General features: G+C 43.6%; 2 protein-coding genes across 3 annotated transcripts; both read right to left on the reverse strand.

The window, feature by feature from the left end:
* Window positions 1-285: 285 nt before the first annotated feature.
* LOC123104961 (vacuolar sorting protein 18) lies at window positions 286-13,212 on the reverse strand. Of its 2 annotated transcripts, none has more exons than XM_044526916.1 (24): window positions 12,933-13,212; window positions 11,745-12,078; window positions 11,448-11,660; window positions 11,211-11,350; window positions 11,032-11,127; window positions 10,519-10,586; window positions 10,301-10,402; window positions 9,420-9,558; window positions 9,151-9,291; window positions 8,967-9,086; window positions 8,713-8,769; window positions 8,562-8,621; window positions 8,165-8,272; window positions 7,861-8,021; window positions 7,288-7,366; window positions 6,080-6,142; window positions 5,809-5,942; window positions 2,644-2,749; window positions 2,135-2,323; window positions 1,794-2,021; window positions 1,442-1,597; window positions 969-1,130; window positions 768-887; window positions 286-687 (listed from the first exon to the last, which is right to left on the reverse strand). In XM_044526916.1, the coding sequence occupies exons 2-24, from the start codon at window positions 11,902-11,904 to the stop codon at window positions 511-513; spliced, it is 2,979 nt and encodes a 992-aa protein (XP_044382851.1). In that variant the 5' UTR covers window positions 11,905-12,078; window positions 12,933-13,212; the 3' UTR covers window positions 286-510. The 2 variants fall into 2 exon arrangements, with proteins under 2 accessions (XP_044382851.1, XP_044382850.1); XM_044526915.1 differs by having other exon boundaries at window positions 11,745-12,081; window positions 12,933-13,207.
* Window positions 3,874-5,756, reverse strand: LOC123104962 (vegetative cell wall protein gp1-like). The gene is made up of 2 exons (XM_044526917.1): window positions 4,821-5,756; window positions 3,874-4,751 (listed from the first exon to the last, which is right to left on the reverse strand). The coding sequence occupies exons 1-2, from the start codon at window positions 5,177-5,179 to the stop codon at window positions 4,418-4,420; spliced, it is 693 nt and encodes a 230-aa protein (XP_044382852.1). The 5' UTR covers window positions 5,180-5,756; the 3' UTR covers window positions 3,874-4,417.
* Window positions 13,213-23,431: the final 10,219 nt, after the last annotated feature.

Below are 23,431 nucleotides of genomic sequence, written 5' to 3' on the forward strand. Positions count from 1 at the left end.
TGCTTATGCAGTGATTGTTACTCAATGCTTTTATGCTGTGCATATCATAACATAGATGGAAAAGGTCATGTCCGGCAATGCAATCTGGTATAGCACGGCTCATGCCATTTATCTTGGTGGGTGCATAGAGAAGCAGGGGCAAATAATCATCTCAGCGTGACCCCACTTGGATATGCCAATTTATTTATTTTGACTATATAAATAAAGTCAATCAACACATAAAGAGGAACGGTCGACGTTTGAAATTGAAAAAAAAAACAGGTTTGATGCATGTATACAAAGGAATATTTGTCAATCGCAGCTGCATTATTGGTGGTGTGTTAGCACAACTGAATCGAAATATATCTTTCAAAAACAATGGCATGGTAGAATCTTGCGCTGTACAAAGGGCCCATGTGGGTGGTAACCCCAAGTTTCTATGCATGAAGAAACACTTCTCCTTTCCAACACCGAACAAATACAGAAACTGCACAACAAAATCCGCCCCAAGAAAATCTAGAATCCAAAGCATCATATAGACATGGTCATCGGAAGAATCTTCTGAGACGCGGGCTGTGGTTTGATCTCCCATGAAGCCTTCTCAACCGACTCTCCAGGGAGAATGAAAGGCAACGAGATCTCCTTGATCATCAGATCGCCGCAGAAGGGGCACTCGCTCGCCACGGCGTCGTCCAGCTGTGACCTCAGCTGTTAAAAGAAACAATCACAATGGCATCAGCATAAGAACTGCAGGTTGCAATATAATCGGAGTGTGAGCATCACCCGACCTTGTCGACTGTTGGTGCGCTACTGACAATAGATTCACCATTCCCGGTCCCACCGTTGTCTTTTGCTGCTTTCCTGTCCATCAAGCTTAGCTGCTTCTGAAGGTTCAGTATTCTCTCGGCCTACAAGAAGGATGAAGGAACAGTTGAACATCTACTGAACTTAAGCCTAGTCTCTACTTGAAATTGTGCAGAGAGACTTACTTGCGCTTGGCTGGTGCAGCGAGTTACATGGGCAATCAAACAATTCGCATGGAAGGCGTGTCCACAGGGAAACACATAGAAGGGGGCCATGTGCCCAACAGACGTATAGCTTCTTCCTACCTGGTGCAATCCTCCCACGGTCAATATTTTGCGCCGGCATACCTGTTAGTTCAGGACAACGAATTAGCACCATGATGTACTGCGTCAGATATAACAATAAGTACATAAAATTCATACGACGGTGAACCGTCTACCCTAAAACAGGAAAGAACGTGGATGCACTTGAGGACACAAGCTGTACTAACAAGACAGATATAAAGCCTGTATTGTGGGTCATCTTTTTTCTGGAACTTGAATTTACATGCTGCAGAGGGATGGAAACTAATGACTTATTATCACATAAAAACTGCAACAGGCACACAAGTCAGTAAAACTAATATACCAAAGAGACATCGGAGGGACCATTCTCTTACCCCACATTCCTCCTCACGATCAATCACTGTGTATCTCTGAGCAAGGGCACCAATATCACTTCTGATGTTGTCTGCTCCACGTGTAGCATCATCCATTTCTGCCTTCAGTTGCTCAATCTGGCTATTATAGTCCTTGAGAGATTTGCAGATTTCTTCCTGTTCGAAACATGCTTTCATTGTTATTGGCTTATTGCCACACAAAAGGGCATGGAATAATTAAAACTGAAATGTGGAACAGTAACTGTAAACTAGGGCAACGTGAATTCATGAGCCTTTAAGACGAAATGAACATTAGAAGGCCGTTTTATATGTACAAAGTAGATCGGACTGCATGAGCTTTCATAAATCTTACTTTAAAGTCATCAATCAATACGAAGTCTGGGAAAAATGGCAAGATATCCTCAATCTTCAGCAGGTTGTTAGTTTCTGACAGAAATTCTATAGCTTTCTTTATGTTCTCCCTCTTGACTCCTTTCTCTTGCTCGATGACATGCTTTGCAACCTTAAGCCACAGCTTCTTTCTAAGCTCTTCATCATCTTCAACTTTGTCTGCTTCTGCCTTTGCAAGCTCCAAGTCCACCTAACGACCAATAAAGTACAGCAATTAGGGAACCTCAGGAAATGAGAGCACAAAAGTCATCAATATGTAAAGGCACAACAGATGCTTCTCAGATTAAACATAGTGAAGTTTACCCTCAAAGCAAGTGCCACAGCTTCCTCATGCATGGACATCATGCTGTAAATACGAACACAAGCACGCATCCTCTTTGCTTGGAGACATAGACGCAGAGCATACTGGGGTTCGTAAAAGAACTCAGGTCCATTTGCTTGTCCACTCCCGAACTTGGTGTCGAGAAATTGTAAAAGCTGGGACTCATCCGCCTGCAGACGGACAGACCAGAGTATAGAAAACATATATCAGTTCATATGCGCAGCAAATATTCACTTATGGCACTCGCAAGTTACAACCTAGTAAACGAATGCAGGAAAGATGAATAAATGACATGAGCACAATGCAACAGTAATTGCATTGCTACTATGCATGGGGATAAAGTCAATGCTTTCAACAGAAATAAGACAAGTATCGTTATAAAATTACTCCGCATTTCCCTTTTAGTTTGTAAGAACGGCAAGATAATGTACCTTCTTGGCATACAGTACACATGAGCAACAAATGTATGCACTATGGCAAGAAAATATACCTTCTTGGAATACAGTGAGAGCAACAAATTGTGGACTCCAGGATCCTCATTGTTCAAATCTTTGACACAAAATTCCAAGTACTTAATGACCTCATGTGTTTCATTCCTGCAAGAATTGCCAACATGTTTACATTCATATATCATCTAAACAACAGAACAAATTAGCAGCTCATGATTGTAGGCTGCTCCAGATCTTTGAGAACAACGGTACTGGTAGGATCAAGTACTCTACCAGGTCTAGGGCGTAGGTGGTAAGGGAAGGATGGAGGGAGACGTGGCGAGGATCGGGCGCGCCGGCGGCAGGGCGCCGTCGCGGCTAGGAGAAGGGCGGCGGCTAGGGCTGTTGGCGGCTAGGGTTCCGGCTCCTCAGGGAGCCGGGCAATAGGAGATAATATTCTTCTTATTGCTTGCCTTCAAAAGAGTCTTACAACCTATATTTATATCCTAGATAACTTGTAGAAGAATCAACCTAAGATAACTTGTAGAAGAATCAACCTAAGATAACTTGCCTAATCTGAAAATAAAAACTAAGATAACTTGCGGGCCTAAGCCGGCCGGCCATAACACTTCTCCCCGCCTGCACAAACAGCTCGTCCTCGAGCTGTAAGGTGGGGAAGCGCTTGCTTGAACTCTTCGAGGTAATCAACCAGCGTCAAACACCTTCTCGATATCTGGGGCGGCCAGGTCGGCGGCGACGGCGTCCTCCGGAATGTAGTTTGCCACCTCCAGGTAGAAGAGTCGCGGGCAGGCGTGGCCGGGCTTGTAGGGTTCGTCGCAGTTGAAGCACAACCCTTGGCGGCGACGCTCGAGTATCTCAGTTGGGGTGAGCCGGCGGAACGGGCGCCCCGCGGTCGCGGCGAGGGGTGCCGCAGAAGCCTGCACAGGCCGACCCTGCGCGGAATCCGGTCCGGGTAGCGACCCAGCAGTCTGGGACGGTGATTCCTGCTGGATGGCCACCGCGCGGCGCTCGAATGCGCGGGCGTAATACATGGCCGACTGGAGATCCTGGGGTCCCCGAAGCTCCACGTCCACGCGGATATGGTCCGGTAGACCGCCCACAAATAACTCGGCGCGCTGAGTTGCGGAGACGCCCGGCGCGTGGCACGCCAGGGCCTGGAAGCGGTCGGCGTAGTCCTGCACCGTGGATGTGAAGGGTAAGCGGCCGAGGGCCGCCAGTCGGCTCCCGCGGATAGGAGGCCCGAACCGGAGGAGACAGAGTTCCCGGGAAGCGCTCCCATGGTGGCATGCCGCCCTCGTCCTGCTCGAGGGCGTAGTACCAGGTCTGCGCTGCGCCTCGAAGATGATAGGACGCGAGCCAGGTGCGATCCGAAGCGAGCGTCCGCTGCCCTCGAAAGAACTGCTCGCACTGGTTGAGCCAGTTGAGGGGGTCCTCCGTGCCCTCGTAGGTGGCGAAGTCCAGTTTGGCGAAGCGAGGGGGTGTCGGCCCGCCGTGCCCGGGGGCGGCCGTAGTTGCCGCCGGCGCGTATGCTGGGTCGGGAAGCGCCGGGGCGTAGTTCGCCGAGCTGGAGGGGTGATCAAACCGTAGGGAGGGCGTCGGGTGTTCCGGCGCCGTGGAGTAGACCGGCCCCGAAGACGAGCCGGTCGCCCAAGCGGGGATCGGCGATGGTGACGGTGGAAACTGCACCTGGTGCAGGGGCCGACCCGTAGCCCTAGGCGCGGGTGGTGGTACTGTCGATGGCGGCGGCGCCTGGTGGAGCTGCACCGGCGCCTGCGGCGTGGGGGCCGGCGGTGACGCCGGAAGAAGCTGCTGGGTCTAGCCCTGCTCCGAGGCGCCGGTGCCCAGGTTAGGGCTGGGCGGGGCCGGTGGAGGACCCTGCTCCGAGGCCGCTGGAAGGTAGGGCGCGACGGAGGACGGCGCGGCCGGCGCGGTCCAGGTGGGCCACTGCGGCCCCGTGGTGGCGAGAAGTGGCGGGGCTGCCGGCGCGATCTGCGGCGGCCACTGCGCCCAAGGCGGTTGTGCGGCCGCTGGGGCGGGGAGCGCCGGGTAGCCTCCGGTGACGGCCCCCGGTGCCGAGTACCACGGAAGCGCCTGCTGACCCGCGGCCATGGCTGGATGGAGTCCGGTGATGGCCCCCGGTGCCGAGTACCACGGAAGCGCCTGCTGACCCGCGGCCATGGCTGGATGGAGTCCGGTGATGGCCCCCGATGCCGAGTACCACGGAAGCGCCTGCTGACCCGCGGCCATGGCTGGATGGAGTGGTGGGGGCGGCCCGTACGGACCTGCCAGGTAGAGGCGGATCCCTTGAACCGCGGTGACGAGGTCGTTGAGGACGCCCGCCATGGCCTCCGGCGTGAACTGTTGCGGCTGCGGGGGAGGTGATGGCGGCGGCGAGTGTTGGACGGGGGCCTGTGGCTGCCCTTGGCCCGGCGTGGTGCCGGGTGCCGTTAGGACCGGCGCTGAGAGCGACGCAGTGGTGCCCGCCGAGAGCGAGGCCGTGACACCCGGCGCAGAGGCGGCGGTGGTGGAGGAGTTGGCGGGCAGCGGTGGTGGTGGCGGTGGAATTGGTGGAGACATGGTCGAAACCCGGTTACCTGATACCAAATTGGTAGGATCAAGTACTCTACCAGGTCTAGGGCGTAGGTGGTAAGGGAAGGATGGAGGGAGACATGGCGAGGATCGGGCGCGCCAGCGGCAGGGCGCCGTCGCGGCTAGGAGAAGGGCGGCGGCTAGGGCTGTTGGCGGCTAGGGTTCCGGCTCCTCAGGGAGCCGGGCAATAGGAGATAATATTCTTCTTATTGCTTGCCTTCAAAAGAGTCTTACAACCTATATTTATATCCTAGATAACTTGTAGAAGAATCAACCTAAGATAACTTGTAGAAGAATCAACCTAAGATAACTTGCCTAATCTGAAAATAAAAACTAAGATAACTTGCGTGCCTAAGCCGGCCGGCCATAACAGGTACTAAAATACTTTTAATAGTTCGAATCAAAGTTTTTCCATCTAGGTTTTATTTCAAAAAAAGTTTTTCCATCTAAGTAGGATTAAAGTCCAATATAGCTGCAGATTTGAAATTAACATTTCAATATAACAGACATATTTTTACTATAATAACAGAAGTAAGCTAGTAAGATTGTTCCTACATCAAGACCATAGTATTCTAATAGAAGAAAACAATAGATGATAAGCTGTTTGCATATCATACTTGGCATGTGGTTCGCTCACATAACGCATCATTGCTGGTATAAGCTTCCCTGGATTCAACTTGTTTCTTGCCATCATCCATGATTCAACGGTCTCGTAAGCATCTAACATGATTAAATCTGGGGCAAATTTATACTGCAAGAACACAAAGTTATAGGTAAAGATTTTGCTTCACTTAACAAATTTAGCTGCTCAATAACCGATACAAGTAAAAACAAGGTAACTTGCATGCGGTAAATAAAACACCATATTTTTTAGTTCTAGAGAAGTACCACAAGGTCTACTGGAACATTATGTCGTTGAAGCACTTCCAAAGCTTTCCTTGCTTCTCCTTGCTGAACCAGTAACCAGAAGGAAATTAGCACCGATGCCTCAGCAAATGTCAATGGGTTCGCAGAAGAATGATCCATATAAACAAAATTTGTGTATTATTATATGATTTTTACAGAGAATACGGTGCATCAAAGTGAAGCGATGGGTTCAATAGAACATGTGGAACAAAGTCCAGTGCAGCGATACTTCATAAATCACTTCTGCTGAGACCAGCGTAAAAGATTAAAGTCCGGAGACATTTATAGATTGATGTATCATGTGGAATAACTATTCCTCTATTATTTTTACGCATATACGAATTTATTCAAAAATAAAGTTGTTCAAGAAAAATAGAGAGAAGGGAATTTAGTGGTAGACATTTACAGCAAGGACACAAGATTGACCTAGCTTCTTATTATTAAGATGAAAGTCGACATTTATAGATCAATGTATCATGTGGAATGACTATTCCTCTATTATTTTACACGTATAAGAATTTACTTATACAAAATAAAGTTGTCCAAGAAAAAGAGAGGAGGTAATTTAGTGGCAGGCATTTATGAAGGTATGCACTAGCCCAAGCCCATTCCAGTACATATGTTACCGGAACATGCTTCTAAGAAAAATAGGTAGAAAGGTTATGTGATTTGCCTGCTGCTTTCTGATCCTCGGTAAAGCATGACATTAAAATATTATGATAAGACTAGCTAGCACTTGTGTTCGATATCATGTACGCTCAACAGCGATAGTGTTAACACCTTCCTTAAGAACATCTCCAATAGGTTCCCAAAAAAACTATCCCAAGAAGTGGTGATTGGGGGGGGGGGGGGGGGGTGCTTTTCTCAGAACCCAATAATTCTTTCCGCAATACTAAAATCTAACATATGGGTCTCACTTGTCAATGAGATATCTCTCTCTATCTCGACGACTCCGGCGGTACGGGTGCTCCGGTGGCTCGGGTGATGTCGCACTTATTGGGACTCGTATTGGGAGGGGTCAATTACCCCAACATAGTGGGGGAGTTGGTCTGTTTTATTAGGAGTCCCCAATGATTTTTCACGGAAAGGGGGTCTGTTGGAGCAGGTTTTTGGCCCAACTTCCCCAACATCTGATTTTTATTGGGGAAAAGGGTTCTGTTGAAGATGTACTAAGTTAATAAGTGCCTGACCTGAATGTAATGATGAACCACAATTTCATACTGCTCCTTCAAACCAGCAAAATACACCAGCTCATCCACTCTGCCATAACTGTCAACATTTTGAAGAGATTGATCAGAGGCGTATACATGCAACCATCAAAACAGGAAAACACAGGGTAGCTCATGCATTATACAAGTACAAAAGAACCATCTAAACTACACAATCAGCATAATTTTACATTCACCCATTTATACAACTCAGTGTTCTTAATCCATAACCTTACGGAATACTCCCTCCGTCCCAAAAATAAGTGTGGGATTATTTTGGGACGGAGGGAGTATAATATATGTACAGATGTCCTGGGATTATAACAAAAACAGCAATTAGCTTTCTGATCATCTCAGGTTCCTTGGTGTTTTAATTCTTATTCACAAGTTTTGATCGATACTTCACGTTTATGTTCAGCTTATCACAAATATACAACATGCAGTCTTAACTGCTTCACTATGCATGTGCTATCCAAAAATATGCTGTATGCATATATGTGAATGTCCAAATTAAGAATCTAACTGAGATGTAATGTGCACCAATAATAGGCATACCTTTCCAGTAGTATCATTGTTGTTGCTTCATCTAATACATCTTTGCTATCACTGAGAAACGCACGGAATTCATCTACTACTGAACGATATGCCGAGCTATTGGAATTTGTTACTGTATTTGTAGTGGTGCCTGTGCCATCTTCCAACAGGAGACGATTAATCTACAGAAGTTGTGCAAAATATACTGAATAAGCCCAACAAACTCAGTTATGCAACCGGATATTGAAGCAATATTTCTAGTATCAATGCAATTTAAGTTACATTATTTTGAATGCTGGATAATGGAATCATGGGCAGTAGGTACCTTATCTAAGTACAGCTCAGTAGCCCAAGTCGAGATCATCGTTATTTGCATCTTGTCATCTTTGGTGAGGTTATCAAGCCTTCTCAATAAGAAAGTCCTGAGAGCATCCTGTCAGGTAGACAAAGTCAACGATTGCAGACATAGACAGTGTAACACTGTAAAATCTTATGAAATAGTGCACCCAAGCACAACAAAAGCTTACTGTAAGTAAATGCACAACCTTAATGATACTATATTTGTCATGATGAATATTGGAAGTAATAAAACTACAAGATCAGGATAAATGAATAGATCTCACAGAAGTTTTTCAACAATGCACACTGATTAGTAGGATTACTCTAGAAGGATAGTACATTCAAAAGCTTGCAAAAATGTACTAAAGTTTTGAGTAAATTACCTGCTCACCTACGGATATAAACTTTAAACTGATCTCTTCAAATGATAAAATATAGTTCATCTGAAACCAAAGAACAAGTCCTCAAATGAACAAGGACAACAAAATAGCAAGAAAAGCTACTAAGGAACACAGTTAACAGTATGGCTTTCACCTTTGCATAAAATGAAGCTGCTATGTAATATTCTTTTGCAGCAAATGCAGCATCAGCCTGCAAAAGAAATGGTTTTTGTATAACAGAAGGCATTGATCATTGCAATACTCCAAATAACATCCAGCATATCATCATATATAAGAAAATGATGCAGGAGCACAAAAGAATGCATGGGACGATTTTGCGAACATGCTCACATGCATCGAGATGTATGAACATCGTTTCACATTGATCTCTACGAATACAAGCATTACCTGCACTAGATAAACCTGGTCCCTCTGGAAAGGGTTAAGGCAATGGGACAAAGCAACAGCATATGCCTTCATATCCAAGTACACTTGCCACATGTCACGACCCTCATCAGACGTAGAAACCTAAATGACAAACAATATTAGTAACATTATTAATGACTCAAAAGCAAGTATCAGAATTCCGAACCTGGAATATAGAGGTTTCATCAAATGCATAGAAAACTCCAGTTGATGCATCACTACAAAGCCCGATGATTCCTTTTGAAGATTCGGGTGTATTATCAACTACAAGCTCCTCCACAATTTGCTGACTGATTCTGTTCACTACCTAAGAAATGCAGGTTATGTGATGCCTTGCCTTTATAAGTACTAGACAGTGGGGAAGATAAAAAACAATTCAAGAGAGCAAATAAACCACAGATAAAATATGCAAATCTATTTATAGAACCATCTTACCTTAATTTTGTCTTCAATCAAGAGCAGAAAATGGAACTCAGACACTGCAAATGATGCTGGTTTTATGTTGGAATCTCCAAGTTTTGAATAGTCAAAGAAACCTTTGTTTTCCACAAAGTTTTCATCTCCACTCGTAGAGCTGCAGAACTAAAATTAGTAAGAATAAAAACAAATACTAAATAAATAAAGTGTTCTAAATTGAATTCCCCAATATATAGTTCAAGAAAATAGCAGTAACTAAAATATAATTATAGCAAGAAAACGTAAAACAGCACCATAATTTTTCTGAGAGGGAACAATAGGCTTTTAAAAAGCCTCATATGGACACTTGACCTTTGACCTTGCTTCTTAACATTAGGTTTAATCTTGGGGGTTATGACTATGCTGGCTTGGTGCCGAAAAACTGGCTTAGTGCTTGGCTTGATATTAATAAAGGTTGAACCCTGCCCCAAAAGAACGGTTCAAGAAGCTAGCTGGAGATTATGGAATTTAAAGTTCATAGGCAAATCTAGAGTAACACAAGCATTCATTAGGCTCATCTTATAATGTTCGTTCTATTTGGAAACAGAATTTGATTTCTCATAGTTTCATGTTATTAAGCTAAACACTGATCATTAATGTCTGTCACAATAAATGGGTACAAAGCCAATATTTTGGAAGTAACCCCGGAAAGGAATCTAATTATCTCATTTTCATGTGGACTGTCTAAGTCATATTATGTGCATTAGTAGTTCATGTTCAAAAAGTTATGACAAATATGAGTATTAGGAGCATATCAGAAATTCATTGTTAGGTGCAATCTGGTTAGACAAAGCCATGATCTAGTTCCTTTACAAATTACAAAACAGAATTAAGCTAAATATAGAAACAACATATTTCACCTGTGTTGAGCTCCAAAATTGAGTTCACCGTAATAAATTCCAGCTCCAGAAAGCCATCCAAAGTGTTTAGCCCTTCTTTGCTTGATAAAGAAGTGTAGTTCACTGGACTCCATGCAATGGATACATATGTTACAAACATAAAATTCTTATGCACAATAATAGTGTATAGAAGGCAGTCCCTTTGCTGCATCGTAAAAATAAGACCAAGATAGACTTACCTATTAGGTATTTCTCCTGGGAGCTCCATGAAGTGAATGGCACGGTCGGTATAGCTAGCAAAAACAGTCTGTGCAACAAGATTTATATATTAGACTATATCTTAAGAAAATGAGGGCATATACAGATCTTGCATGTCTGATTTCTTTTGGCTGAAGCAGGTCTGAAATTCAAAACCAAAATCGCAACCGAAAAACTGAAACACAACATAAAAATCTTCTGCAGAAAAATGTGTAGTATCTGCTGCTGCTAACAGAATGACAAGGCATTCCAAGCGTACGTTCTAAATTCTGATCATGTACATCAATCTACAAGGCATACTGACTTGAAATTGCTGAAATAAGGTATAGAATTTTCCATGTTACCGAGTCACGTACTCACGTTACTCGATGTAAACAAGATCAACAATGATTCTTTTGATTTAAACTAAGTTGTTTTTCTCACAAATAGGCTCACTATCAATAGTCAATACCACATCGGAAGATGCAACGAATAAATTGAGAAATACTACTTACTTCCAGAGAACCAATGCCGGTGAACGAGTAAAGCCGTGTGGGTGTGACAGCCATCACATAGTATCTCGTGGCGTTCCCAACCACAGCTGTCTCCATCTGCGCAACCAAATTGCTCAATAACACTCCCTCCAACACAAATGTAAGCAATGAACCATGGCGCCGGTAGCAACAATTCAAACCTGCAGGTCCTTGATGCCCTCTCGCAGCTCGGTGAGCTCGAAGAGCAACTTCACATACTTCTCCTTCTTATCAGCCTCATCCACGGCCATCTCAAAGATCTGTCCAGCCTCGGTCCCCAGGATCACCTCCTTGGTTGACGCTGCAGCAACAAAATCAGAGAATAACCAATCAAGAACAGTGAAACAGCAAAGAAGACCTTGGATCATCAAAATATATTTGGATCGATCAGCAAAAACCTTCGGTGATGGCTTGGCGATTCCAGGCGACAGCATTGACGAGGAGGCCACGGAGGCGGGGGAGTGGCTTTGGGCGCGGCCACCTGGCATGGTGGTAGTATGTCTCTGCGCCACCCGGGTGGATCACCGTGACAATACAGTGCTTGCCACCGGGGTCCAGGAAAACCCGGTGAACTGCATGGTCGCCGGAGCGGCCACCCCCGAGGTCGATATCTGAAGGAGAGGAAACAGTTATTAGCCAAACAGAAACAGGTCTGCGAAGAGGAGAGATGAGAGGGGGTAGGGGTGGAGACTTGCCCAGGGCATCCTCAAAGGAGAAGTCGTGGCGGACGAGCCAGCCACGGGAGGTGCCAAGGACGATGACATCACTGCCAGCGGCCATAGAGGTGATGGCCCCGTGGCCCCTCGCGGCCTGGCGCTCGAGGGGGTCGACAGAGAAGAGCTGGCCGGCGTCCATGGCAGCCGGTAGATGAGTTTGTCAGAGATTCTGGGCTCAGGGTCAGTTTTTGTCTTGGATCACTGGGCCAGTTCTTTTCAGCTGCAGATTCTGCGGAAGTGGATTCTGCTGGGCTGCCCAGGGTATCAGTTGAGTGCAGAATCCCCTGAGAAATTGCAGTCCAGTTCTTTTTAACTGCTGCATTTTGAAATTGTTGTATGAGCTGTCTGTTGAAATGTGAAATGTCTATAATACCCTGACTGGGAGTGTTGAGTACCTAACACCGAGATATTTCGTACTGTTTTACCGAGAATATGAGCACCAAAACGATTTACGAACATAAAGTGCTAAATATTACAATAAAAAAAGCTGTAAAGTTTTCTTCCCGGCAAAACAATTTACAAACAACATAGATAAATTGTTCACTGCCATACACCTTATGCGCAAAACACAAATGCTTGTAGATCCATGTGTTGTAGCTACACAAATTGGCAACGAGATTTGGAAGCATCCATGTGCTTGTACAATTATCACATGTTCTCAGACTAGTAGTTCTCTCTGTTGCTCAGAACCAGCGGCGGATCTAGGATTTAAAACAGGGTGATCCACTTAAGCAAAAATTGACAACAAACATGGCATGCCAGCGTTCTAATTAATTTACTGATAGCACATGGAAATAGATCAATATGGTCTTGCACACATACCAAAAATCTCAAATGTGCATAAGAGAAGCCTACATGATACATACCTTGAGAAGTTCAAACAAGACTATGCGGCATTCTTAATTTGTTAGAGTGGCATTGTTAGAGTAACTTGTTAAGAGTGGCAAACAATCAGATGCATCATTATTATGTCGCTGATCAGGTGTTCATGTACTGGACATCAAAATGATGTGTATTTGTTCACAGGACTGTGTGTTCATGTACTGGCTAGCAAGCCTGATTGTTTAGTTAACGCGATAGACTTGACTCTTCCACCTGATTGATGCAATCGACAGCAAAGAGCAAACCCTAAATCAGAACTTGGGGAATGGGCAGTGGACAACTTACCTCAAGTACTCGAATCGGGCTAATGGCTGGCCTCCGGGCAGGGTTGCTGGCTTGCTGCCGGCCGAGTGCCGGAGTCAGCGGAGGGCGGATTGGGCGGCGGGCGGCGGGCGCCGGCTTGCAGGGGCGCCAGGGGGCGCGCTGGCGCCGAGCGCCGAGCGGGCGGGGCGGGCAGGGGCGGATCCTCTAGCGACCGGCGACGGCGTCCGGCGAGGCAGGCGAGATCGGGAGCCGAGCAGCCGAGGTCGGAGACGGGCAGGGCTGCCGGGCTGGGTTTTTTTTTTTTTTTTGAGGGTCGGCTGCCGGGCTGGTGCGTCTGTCCCGGTGTCCCCCTCTCCTCGGTGCGTTGTTTGTTGGGCTAGCCCGCTGAGATCCGGACGAGTAAGCCATTATTTGTTGGGCTTTTTTTCTCCTCTGGCCCATCTGTAATTTCCTATGGTTAGGCCGGTCTAAAATCCCAGGCTGGGCCGCAGCCCACCCTGTAGATCCGCCAATGGGCATATTGGTGAAGGACGGGGTTTTGGGAAGAAGATGCCAGCCGTTGGATTTCAATCGAATTAGTGGGAAAATTGACTTTGTAGTCGGCCCTTTTTTTAGGGCTCGGAGGTATGGCTCATGGGGATGTGGTTTTTTCATCGAATTGCTAGCTTTATTATTGAACTAAATTTTGGTTACGGTATATGCCATCAGGCAGCTGATGAGAAACTCAGATCTTTGATCAAGCCAACTCTCCTCCCATCCATCGTACAAGCACATTATGCACACTAATGGGCCAACATATTGAGAGACCGTTCGACATGATTAACTGAAAAGGAAGCAAAACTAGCAGAAATCTAATTCGGCTCTTGGGAGCATATGCTCCTACTCACCAAAAATGTTTTCTGCAAATGCCAAAAAAATGTGAGAAAATTTAGATGTGTTCATTGTCAGACCTAAATGCTATCTATAAATTTTAGGGGAAAAGCTTCAGCATTTTGACTTGTGGAAAAAAACAAGTCAAACAACGAATGTTATCTTCAAACGTTACACTTAAAAAAATCACTAATGCAACGATGCTATCCCGTTTCACATGAAAATTGTCAAGCACGCTTATTTCACTAGCAAGAACATCTACATATTTTTAAATTTATTTAGTATTTATTTTTAATTATTGTCCACCCAAGGGCATATGCACCCCAGAGCCAAAACGGCTATCCTAATGTCTCCTCAAATTCCCCTTTTTAGGGACCAATTGTAACACCCACGATGCGGCTATATCTCCCACGTGTTAGGGCACGAATTAGAGGCATAGCCACACGGTAGGTTTGTCACAAGAGGGGTAATCTTCACACAATCCCATGTACTGAATAAGAGAGGGATAAAGAGTTGGCTTACAATCGCCACTTCACACAATACATAAATATAACATACATCATCCAGAATACAATCAAGGTCCGACTACGAAACCAAAATAAAAAAAGAAAACTCCAAATGCTAGATCCCCGATCGTCCCAACTGGGCTCCACTACTGATCAACCGGAAACTAAATCAACACAACGAACAAGATCTTCATCGAGCTCCCACTTGAGCTCAGTTGCGTCATCTTCACTGGTATCATCGGCACCTGTAACTGTTTGGAAGTATCTGTGAGCCATGAGGACTCAACAATCTCACACCCGCGAGATCAAGACTATTTAAGCTTATGGGTAGGAAAGGTTATTGAGGTGGAGCTGCAGCAAGCACTAAGCATATATGGTGGCTAACATACGCAAATAAGAGCGAGAAGAGAAGCAACGCAACGGTCGTGAACTAGAAGTGGTCAAGAAGTGATCCTAAAACTACTTACGTTCAAGCATAACACAAGAACCATGCTCACTTCCCGGACTCCGCCGAGAAGAGACCATCACGGCTACACACGCGGTTGATGCATTTTAATTAAGTTAAGTGTCAAGTTCTCTACAACCGGACATTAACAAATTCCCATCTGCCCATAACCGCGGGCACGGCTTTTGAAAGTTCAAACCCTGCAGGGGTGTCCCAACTTAGCCCATCACAAGCTCTCACGGTCAATGAAGGATATTCCTTCTCCCAGGAAGACCCGATCAGACTCGGAATCCCGGTTACAAGACATTTCGACAATGGTAAAACAAGACCAGCAAGACCGCCCGATGCGCCGACATCCCGATAGGAGCTGCACATATCTCGTTCTTAGGGCAACACCGGATGAGACAAGCTACGAGTAAAACCAGACCTCGAGTTTCCCCGAGGTGGCCCCGCAGGCGGCTCAGTTCGGACCAGCACTTAGACAAGCACTGGCCCGGGGGAGTTAAAATAAAGATGACCCTCGGGAGCGCGACTCCCAAGGGAAAAGTAGGTGGTGGTGAGGCAAATGGTAAAACCAAGGTTGGGCCTTGCTGGAGGAGTTTTATTCAAAGCGAACTGTGAAGGGGTCCCCATAACACCCAACCGTGTAAGGAACACAAAATCAAAGAACATAACACTGGTATAACGGAAACTAGGGCGGCAAGAGTGAAACAAAACACCAGACATAAGGTCGAGCCTTCCACCCTTTACCAAGTATATAGATGCATTAATTAAATAAGAGATATTGTGATATCCCAATAAATCCATGTTCCAAACATGGAACAAACTTCAGCTTCACCTACAACTAGCAACGCTATAAGAGGGGATGAGCAAAGCGGTAACATAGCCAAACAACGGTTTGCTAGGAAGGTGGGTTAGAGGCTTGACATGGCAAAATGGGAGGCATGATATAGCAAGTGGTAGGTAGCGCGGCATAGCAATAGAGCGAGCAACTAGCAAGCAAAGATAGAAGTGATTTCGAGGGTATGGTCATCTAGCCTGAGATCTGATAACCCACAAGTATAGGGGATCGCAACAGCTTTCGAGGGTAGAGTATTCAACCCAAATTTATTGATTCGACACAAGGGGAGCCAAGGAATATTCTCAAGTATTAGCAGCTGAGTTGTCAATTCAACCACACCTGGAAACTTAGTATCTGCAGCAAAGTGTTTAGTAGCAAAGTAATATGATAGTGGTGGTAGAAGCAACAAAAGTAAAGACAACAAAAGTAATGTTTTTGGTATTTTGTAGTAATTGTAACAGTAGCAGCGGGAAAGTAAATAAGCGAGAACCAGTATATGGAAAACTCGTAGGCACCGGATCAGTGATGGATAATTATGCCGGATGCGGTTCATCATGTAACAGTCATAACATAGGGTGACACAGAACTAGCTCCAATTCATCAATGTAATGTAGGCATGTATTCCGTATATAGTCATACGTGCTTATGGAAAAGAACTTGCATGACATCTTTTGTCCTACCCTCCTGTGGCAGCGGGGTCCTATTGGAAACTAAGGGATATTAAGGCCTCCTTTTAATAGAGAACCGGAACAAAGCATTAGCACATAGTGAATACATGAACTCCTCAAACTAAGGTCATCACCGGGAGTGGTCCCGATTATTGTCACTTCGGGGTTGCCGGATCATAACACATAGTAGGTGACTATATACTTGCAAGATAGGATCAAGAACTCACATATATTCATGAAAACATAATAGGTTCAGATCTGAAATCATGGCACTCGGGCCCTAGTGACAAGCATTAAGCATAGCAAAGTCATAGCAACATCAATCTCAGAACATAATGGATACTAGGGATCAAACCCTAACAAAACTAACTCGATTACATGATAAATCCCATCCAACCCATCACCGTCCAGCAAGCCTACGATGGAATTACTCACGCACGGCGGTGAGCATCATGGAATTGGTGATGGAGGATGGTTGATGATGACGACGGCGATGAATCCCCCTCTTCGGAGCCCCGAACAGACTCCAGATCAGCCCTCCCGGGAGGTTTTAGGGCTTGGCGGCGGCTCCGTATTGTAAAACGCGATGATTTCTTCTTTCTGATTTTTTTCTCATCGAAACTCAATATATGGAGGTGGAGTTGGAGTCGGAGACGCAACAGGGGGGCCACGAGGTAGGGGGCGCGCCCTAGGGGGGCGCCCCCCACCCTCATGAGAAGGGTGTGGGACCCTTGGTCTTCATCTTTGGCGAGGATTTTTTATTGTTTTTTCTAAGATGTTCCGTGGAGTTTCAGGTCATTCCGAGAATATTTGTTTTCTGCACATAAAACAACACCATGGCAATTCTGCTGAGAACAGCGTCAGTCCGGGTTAGTTCCATTCAAATCATACAAGTTAGAGTCCAAAACAAGGGCAAAAGTGTTTGGAAAAGTAGATATGATGGAGACGTATCAACTCCCCCAAGCTTAAACCCTTGCTTGTCCTCAAGCAATTCAGTTGACAAACTGAAAGAATGAAAGAAAAACTTTTACAAACTCTGTTTGCTCTTGTTGTTGTAACTATGTCAAGCCATCATTCAAGTTTTCAGCATAGATCATAACTAACCACATTTGCAATAATTCTCAGGTCTCACAATTACTCATATCAATAGCATAATCAACTAGCAAGTCATAATAATAAATCTCGGATGACAACACTTTCTCAAAACAACCATAATATGATATAACAAGATGGTATCTCGCTAGCCCTTTCTGAGACCGCAAAACAGAAATGCAGAGCACCTTTAAAGATCAAGGACTGACTAGACATTGTAATTCATGGTAAAAGAGATCCAATCATAGTCATACCCAATATAAATTAACAGTGATGAATGCAAATGACGGCTGTGCTCTCCAGCTAGTGCTTTTTAATAAGAGGGTGATGACTTAACATAAAAGTAAATGGATAGGCCCTTCGCAGAGGGAAGCAGAGATTTGTAGAGGTGCCAGAGCTCAGTTTTGAAATAGAGATAAATTGTATTTTGAGCGATATACTTTCATTGTCAACATAACAACTAAGAGATGGCGATATCTTCCATGCTAAACACATTATAGGCGGTTCCAAAATAGAATGGTAAAGTTTATACTTCCCCTCCACCAACAAGCATCAATCCATGGCTTGCTCGAAACAACGAGTGCCTCCAACATACATCAGGTCCCAAGGGGAGTTTTGTTTGCAATTAATTTTGATTTAGTTTGCATAAAGTATGGGATTGGGCATCCCGGTGACCAGCCATTTTCTCGTGAGTGAGGAGCGGAGTCCACTCCTCCTGAGAATAACCCACCTAACACGGAAGATAAGGACAGCCTTGGTTGATACATGAGCTATTCGAGCATACAAAATAGAATGTTTATTTGAAGGTTTAGAGTTTGGCACATACAAATTTACTTGGAACGGCAGGTAGATACCGCATATAGGAAGATATGGTGGACTCATCTGGAATAACTTTGGGGTTTAAGGGATTGGATGCACAAGCAGTATTCCCGCTTAGTACAAGTGAAGGCTGGCAAAAGACTGGGAAGCGACCAACTAGAGAGCGACAACAGCCATGTACATGCATTAAAATTAATAAACATTGGATGCAAGCATGAGTAGGATATAATCCACCATGAACATAAGTATCATGAAGGCTATGTTGATTTTGTTTCAACTACATGCGTGAACATGTGCCAAGTCAAGTCACTTAAATCATTCAAAGGAGGATACCACCCCATCATACCACATCATAATCATCTCAATAGCATGTTGGCACATAAGGTAAACCATTATAACTCATAGCTAATCAAGTATGGCACAAGCAACTATGATCTCTAATTTTCATTGCAAACATGTTTATTCATAATAAGCTGAATCAAGAACGAGGAACTCATGATATTTACAAAAACAAAATAGGTCAAGTTCATACCAGCTTTTCTCATCTCAGTCAGTCCATCATATATCATCATAATTGCCTTTTACTTGCACGACCGAACGGTGTGGATAATAATAAGAGTGCATGTGCATTGGACTAAGCTGGAATCTGCGAGCATTAAATAAATAGGAGAAGACAGGGCAATACGGGCTCTTGGTTAAATCAACAATAATGCATATAAGAGCCACTTCAACAATTTAATTATGGTCTTCTCCTACTGACCCCCAAAGAAAAGAAAAGAAATAAAACTATTTACACGGGAAAGCTCCCAACAAGCAAAAGAAGAAAGGGAAATATTTTTGGGTTTTCTTTTTAATTATTACTACTACAGCAGAAAAATAAACTACTACTATTTTTTTTTTATTTTTCTTAAGGTTTAACAAACACACAAGAAGAAATCACGAAAAAGAAAATAAACTAGCATGGATATTACAGTAAAAAAGTATGAGCACCGACATGTAGCAATGAGTGTGTGTGAACATAAATATAATGTCGGTGAGAAATATGTACTCCCCCAAGCTTAGGCTTTTGGCCTAAGTTGGTCTATGACCACGGCTTGCCTGGCGGATATCCATAATAATAGTTGTTGGGGTCGTACTGTGATGAGGAAGAATAGTTGGGATCATACTGATGTGCAACGGTTATCGCCTACTGAGCTGCAGCGTGGAGTCGAGCTGCCTCCGCTCTCCTCTCGTACTCTTCTGCCTCCTCTCTGGTAATAACATATCTTCCTTTTGTCTGTGAATCAAAGAAGGCAGGAGCAGGGAGAGTAATACGGAAAACACGTCGTTTATCAAAAATTAACCGATATAAGAGAGGTGATTCCGGCCTCTCGACAAACTGGTGCGAAGACATAGAGTTATAATCTAAATATGCAGGAGGCAACTCCATATCACCCTCACGAATGTCTATTTCAAGAAAATGAGCTAAGCGGGTTGCATAAATTCCTCCAAAGAAATCTCCATTATGTCTATTATGATGCAACCTATGAGCTAAAATGGCTCCCATATGATAAGATTGGTCTCCTAACACAGCACTCCTAAGAATGTTGAGATCAGGGACACACATGTGACATGCTTCATCCTTAGCATTTATGCATCTACCGATGAAAAGATCAAAATAATGTATAGCAGGAAAGTGAATGCTCTCTATGGTAGCCTGCGTTATATCTCTGGATTCTCCCACAGTTATACTAGCAAGAAAGTTTCTAAATTCAGATTTAGGGGGATCCCTAATACTGCCCCATGATGGAAGTTCGCAAGCAGAAGTGAAATCCTCTAGGTCCATGGTATAAGATTTGTCATAAAGATCAAACATGACTGAAGGAGAATTACGCGAAGATGAATACTCAAACCTCCTCACAAATGAACTTGTGAGATCATGATACTGGGGACATTTGTTAGCCTCAAAATCCTCAAGACCGGCATTGCGCAAATATGCTTTGAATTCTTCTTTAATTCCCGCATGGTCAATAAAATTTTCCGACGGCCATTCGCAAGGCCGTACTGGAGTGTCTCTTGGTGGATCCTCGTCAGCATCGCGCATAGCAATCCTGGGTCCTTGCTTCTTAGAGGAACCACCTTGGAACATCCTCCTAAACATATTGTTTTTCTCTGAAAATTTCTGAAATTTTTAGTAACTTCAAAATAAAAGTAAACCAAACTCAATAAAACTGATAGCAACTACTCCTACAAGTGCCTAGAGCCTATATCAAGCATTAGAACTACTTGGAACCATATAAATTTGACATGCAAGCTCAAGAACATGGTCACCTATGCAACACAAATTTGCAAAGAATAAAGCACTAGAACAAAAACTAATTGGACCAATGGAGGAGTCACATACCAAGGAACAATCTCCCCAAGCAGTTTTGCGAGAGGTGCTTTGATCAAGGAGATCGAAAATCACAGCAAAAGTGGTTGGAACTCATGCTTGAGTTGGTTTTTCGGGTTTGTGTGAGATAAAGGAAGAAGATGTGTGCTGGGATAAGTGGAGGAGGGCCACCATGGGCCCACGAGTCAGGGGGGCGCGCCCTATAGGGGGGGGCGCCCACTACCCTCGTGGCCAGGTGGTAGCTCCTCCCGTGGTAATTTTTGCACAGTAAATCCTCAAATATTCCCAAAAAATCATATTAAATTGGCATGTCATTCTGAGGACTTTTATTCTCGGGATATTTTTATATTGCACGGATAAGTCAGGAAACAGACAGAAAATACTATTTTTACTTTATTTAATATAAATAATAGAAAGTAAAAGTGGGGTACAAAAGTTTGTGCTTCTAGTTTCATCCATCTCATGCTCATAAAAAAGAATCCACTAACAAGCTTGATCAAGTCTTGTTAACAAACTCATTCCGATAATCATGAAACCGGAGAAATTTTGAATAACACTAAGTTACCTCAACGGGGATATGCACATCCCCAATAATAAGAATATCATATTTCTTCTTGATAGTAGGAAGAGGAAATTCAAAACCTCCAAATATAATCGATGGAATTTTTCCAATAGAGTTGATACTATGAACTTGAGGTTGTTTCCTCGGAAAGTGTACCGTATGCTCATTACCATTAACATGAAAAGTGACATTGCCTTTGTTGCAATCAATAACAGCCCCTGCAGTATTAAGAAAAGATTTTCCAAGAATAATAGACATATTATCATCCTCGGGAATATCAAGAATAACAAAGTCCGTTAAAATAGTAACGTTTGCAACCACAACAGGCACATCCTCACAGATACCGACAGGTATAACAGTTGATTTATCAGCCATTTGCAAAGATATTTCAGTAGGTGTCAGCTTATTCAAGTCAAGTCTATGATATAGAGAGAGAGGCATAACACTAACACCGGCTCCAAGATCACATAAAGCAGTTTTAATATAATTTCTTTTAATGGAGCAAGGTATAGTAGGTACTCTGGGGTCTCCAAGTTTCTTTGGTATTCCACCCTTAAAAGTATAATTAGCAAGCATGGTGGAAATTCCAGCTTCCGGTATCTTTCTTTTATTAGTAACGATATCCTTCATATATTTAGCATAAGGATTTGTTTTGAGCACATCAGTTAATCTCATACGCAAAAAGATAGGCCTAATCATTTCAGCAAAACGCTCAAAATCCTCATCATCCTTTTTCTTGGATGGTTTCGGAGGAAAAGGCATGGGTTTCTGAACCCAAGGTTCCCTTTCTTTGCCATGTTTCCTAGCAACAAAGTCTCTTTTATCATAACGTTGATTCTTTGATTGTGGGTTATCAAGATCAACATCAGGTTCAATTTCTACATCATTATCATTACTAGGTTGAGCATCATCATGAACATCATCATTAATATTTTTACTTGGTTCATGTTCATTACCAGATTGTGTTTCAGCATCAGACATAGAAATATCATTTGGATTATCAGGTGGTTCAGCAACAGGTTCACTAGAAGTTTGCACAGTTCTATCATTTTTCTTCTTCTTCTTTTTAGAAGAACTAGGAACATCAATATTATTTCTCTGAGAATATTGCTCGATTCTCTTAGGGTGGCCTTTAGGATACAAAGGTTCCTGAGTCATTCTACCAGTTCTAGTAGCCACTCTAACAGCATAATCATTTTTCTTACTATTCATTTCATCAAGCACTTCTTTTTGAGCCTTAAGTACGTGTTCTACTTGAGTGGTAACCATAGAAGCATGTTTGCTAACAAGTTTAAGTTCACCTTTAATATTAGCCATATAATCACCCAAGTATTTAAGCATATCGGAATCATATTTCAATTGTCTACCAAAATAAGCATTGAAATTTTCTTGTCTGACAATAAAATTATCAAATTCATCAAAGCATTGCCTAGCAGGCTTATAGTGAGGGATATCACCTTCATCAAATCTATAGAGAGAACTTACCTTTACTACCTGTGTTGGGATATCAGGATCAGGAGGTTCTTCAGTAAATAAATAATTGAGATCATAGGTTTCTTCAACAGGCGGTGAATTAAGACCATGTATTTCTTCAATAGGAGGTAAATTCTTAACGTCTTCAGCTTTAATACCTTTTTCTTTCATAGATTTCTTTGCCTCTTGCATATCTTCGGGACTGAGAAATAAAACACCTCTCTTCTTCGGAGTTGGTTTAGGGATAGGCTCAGTAATTGGAGCAGGAGTTGGCTCAGGAGCTGGTTCAGGAGGTGCCCAATTATTTTCATTTGTCAACATATTATTCAATAGAATTTCAGCTTCATCCGGTGTTCTTTCCCTGAAAAGAGAACCAGCACAACTATCCAGGTAATCTCTGGAAGCATCGGTTAGTCCATTATAAAAGATATCAAGTATTTCAGGTTTCTTAAGAGGATGATCAGGCAAAGCATTAAGTAACTTGAGAAGCCCCCCCCAAGCTTGTGGGAGACTCTCTTCTTTAATTTGCACGAAGTTGTATATTTCCCTCAAAGCAGCTTGTTTCTTATGAGCGGGGAAATATTTAGCAGAGAAGTAATAAATCATATCATGGGGACTACGCACACAACTAGGATCAAGAGAATTAAACCATATCTTAGCATCACCCTTTAATGAGAACGGAAATATTTTGAGTATATAGAAGTAACGCGATCTCTCATCCTTAGTGAACAGGGCATCTATATCATTTAACTTAGTAAGATGTGCCACAATAGTTTCAGATTCATAGCCATAAAATAGATCAGATTCAACCAGAGTAATTATATCAGGATCAACAGAGAATTCATAATCCTTATCAGGAACACATATAGGTGA

Source organism: Triticum aestivum, chromosome 5A (assembly GCF_018294505.1).
Source record: "Triticum aestivum cultivar Chinese Spring chromosome 5A, IWGSC CS RefSeq v2.1, whole genome shotgun sequence".
Taxonomy (NCBI): Eukaryota; Viridiplantae; Streptophyta; class Magnoliopsida; order Poales; family Poaceae; genus Triticum; species Triticum aestivum.

Coding starts and splice junctions, on each gene's coding strand:
- LOC123104962 (XM_044526917.1), bottom strand. CDS start 5,179: ATGTCTCCACCAATTCCACCGCCACCACCACCGCTGCCCGCCAACTCC. Junction 4,752..4,820: donor GGTCAGCAGGCGCTTCCGTG/GTACTCGGCATC, acceptor GGCGCTTCCGTG/GTACTCGGCACCGGGGGCCA.
- LOC123104961 (XM_044526916.1), bottom strand. CDS start 11,904: ATGGACGCCGGCCAGCTCTTCTCTGTCGACCCCCTCGAGCGCCAGGCC. Junction 10,403..10,518: donor CCAGGAGAAATACCTAATAG/GTAAGTCTATCT, acceptor CATGGAGTCCAG/TGAACTACACTTCTTTATCA. Junction 1,131..1,441: donor ATCGTGAGGAGGAATGTGGG/GTAAGAGAATGG, acceptor CTGAACTAACAG/GTATGCCGGCGCAAAATATT.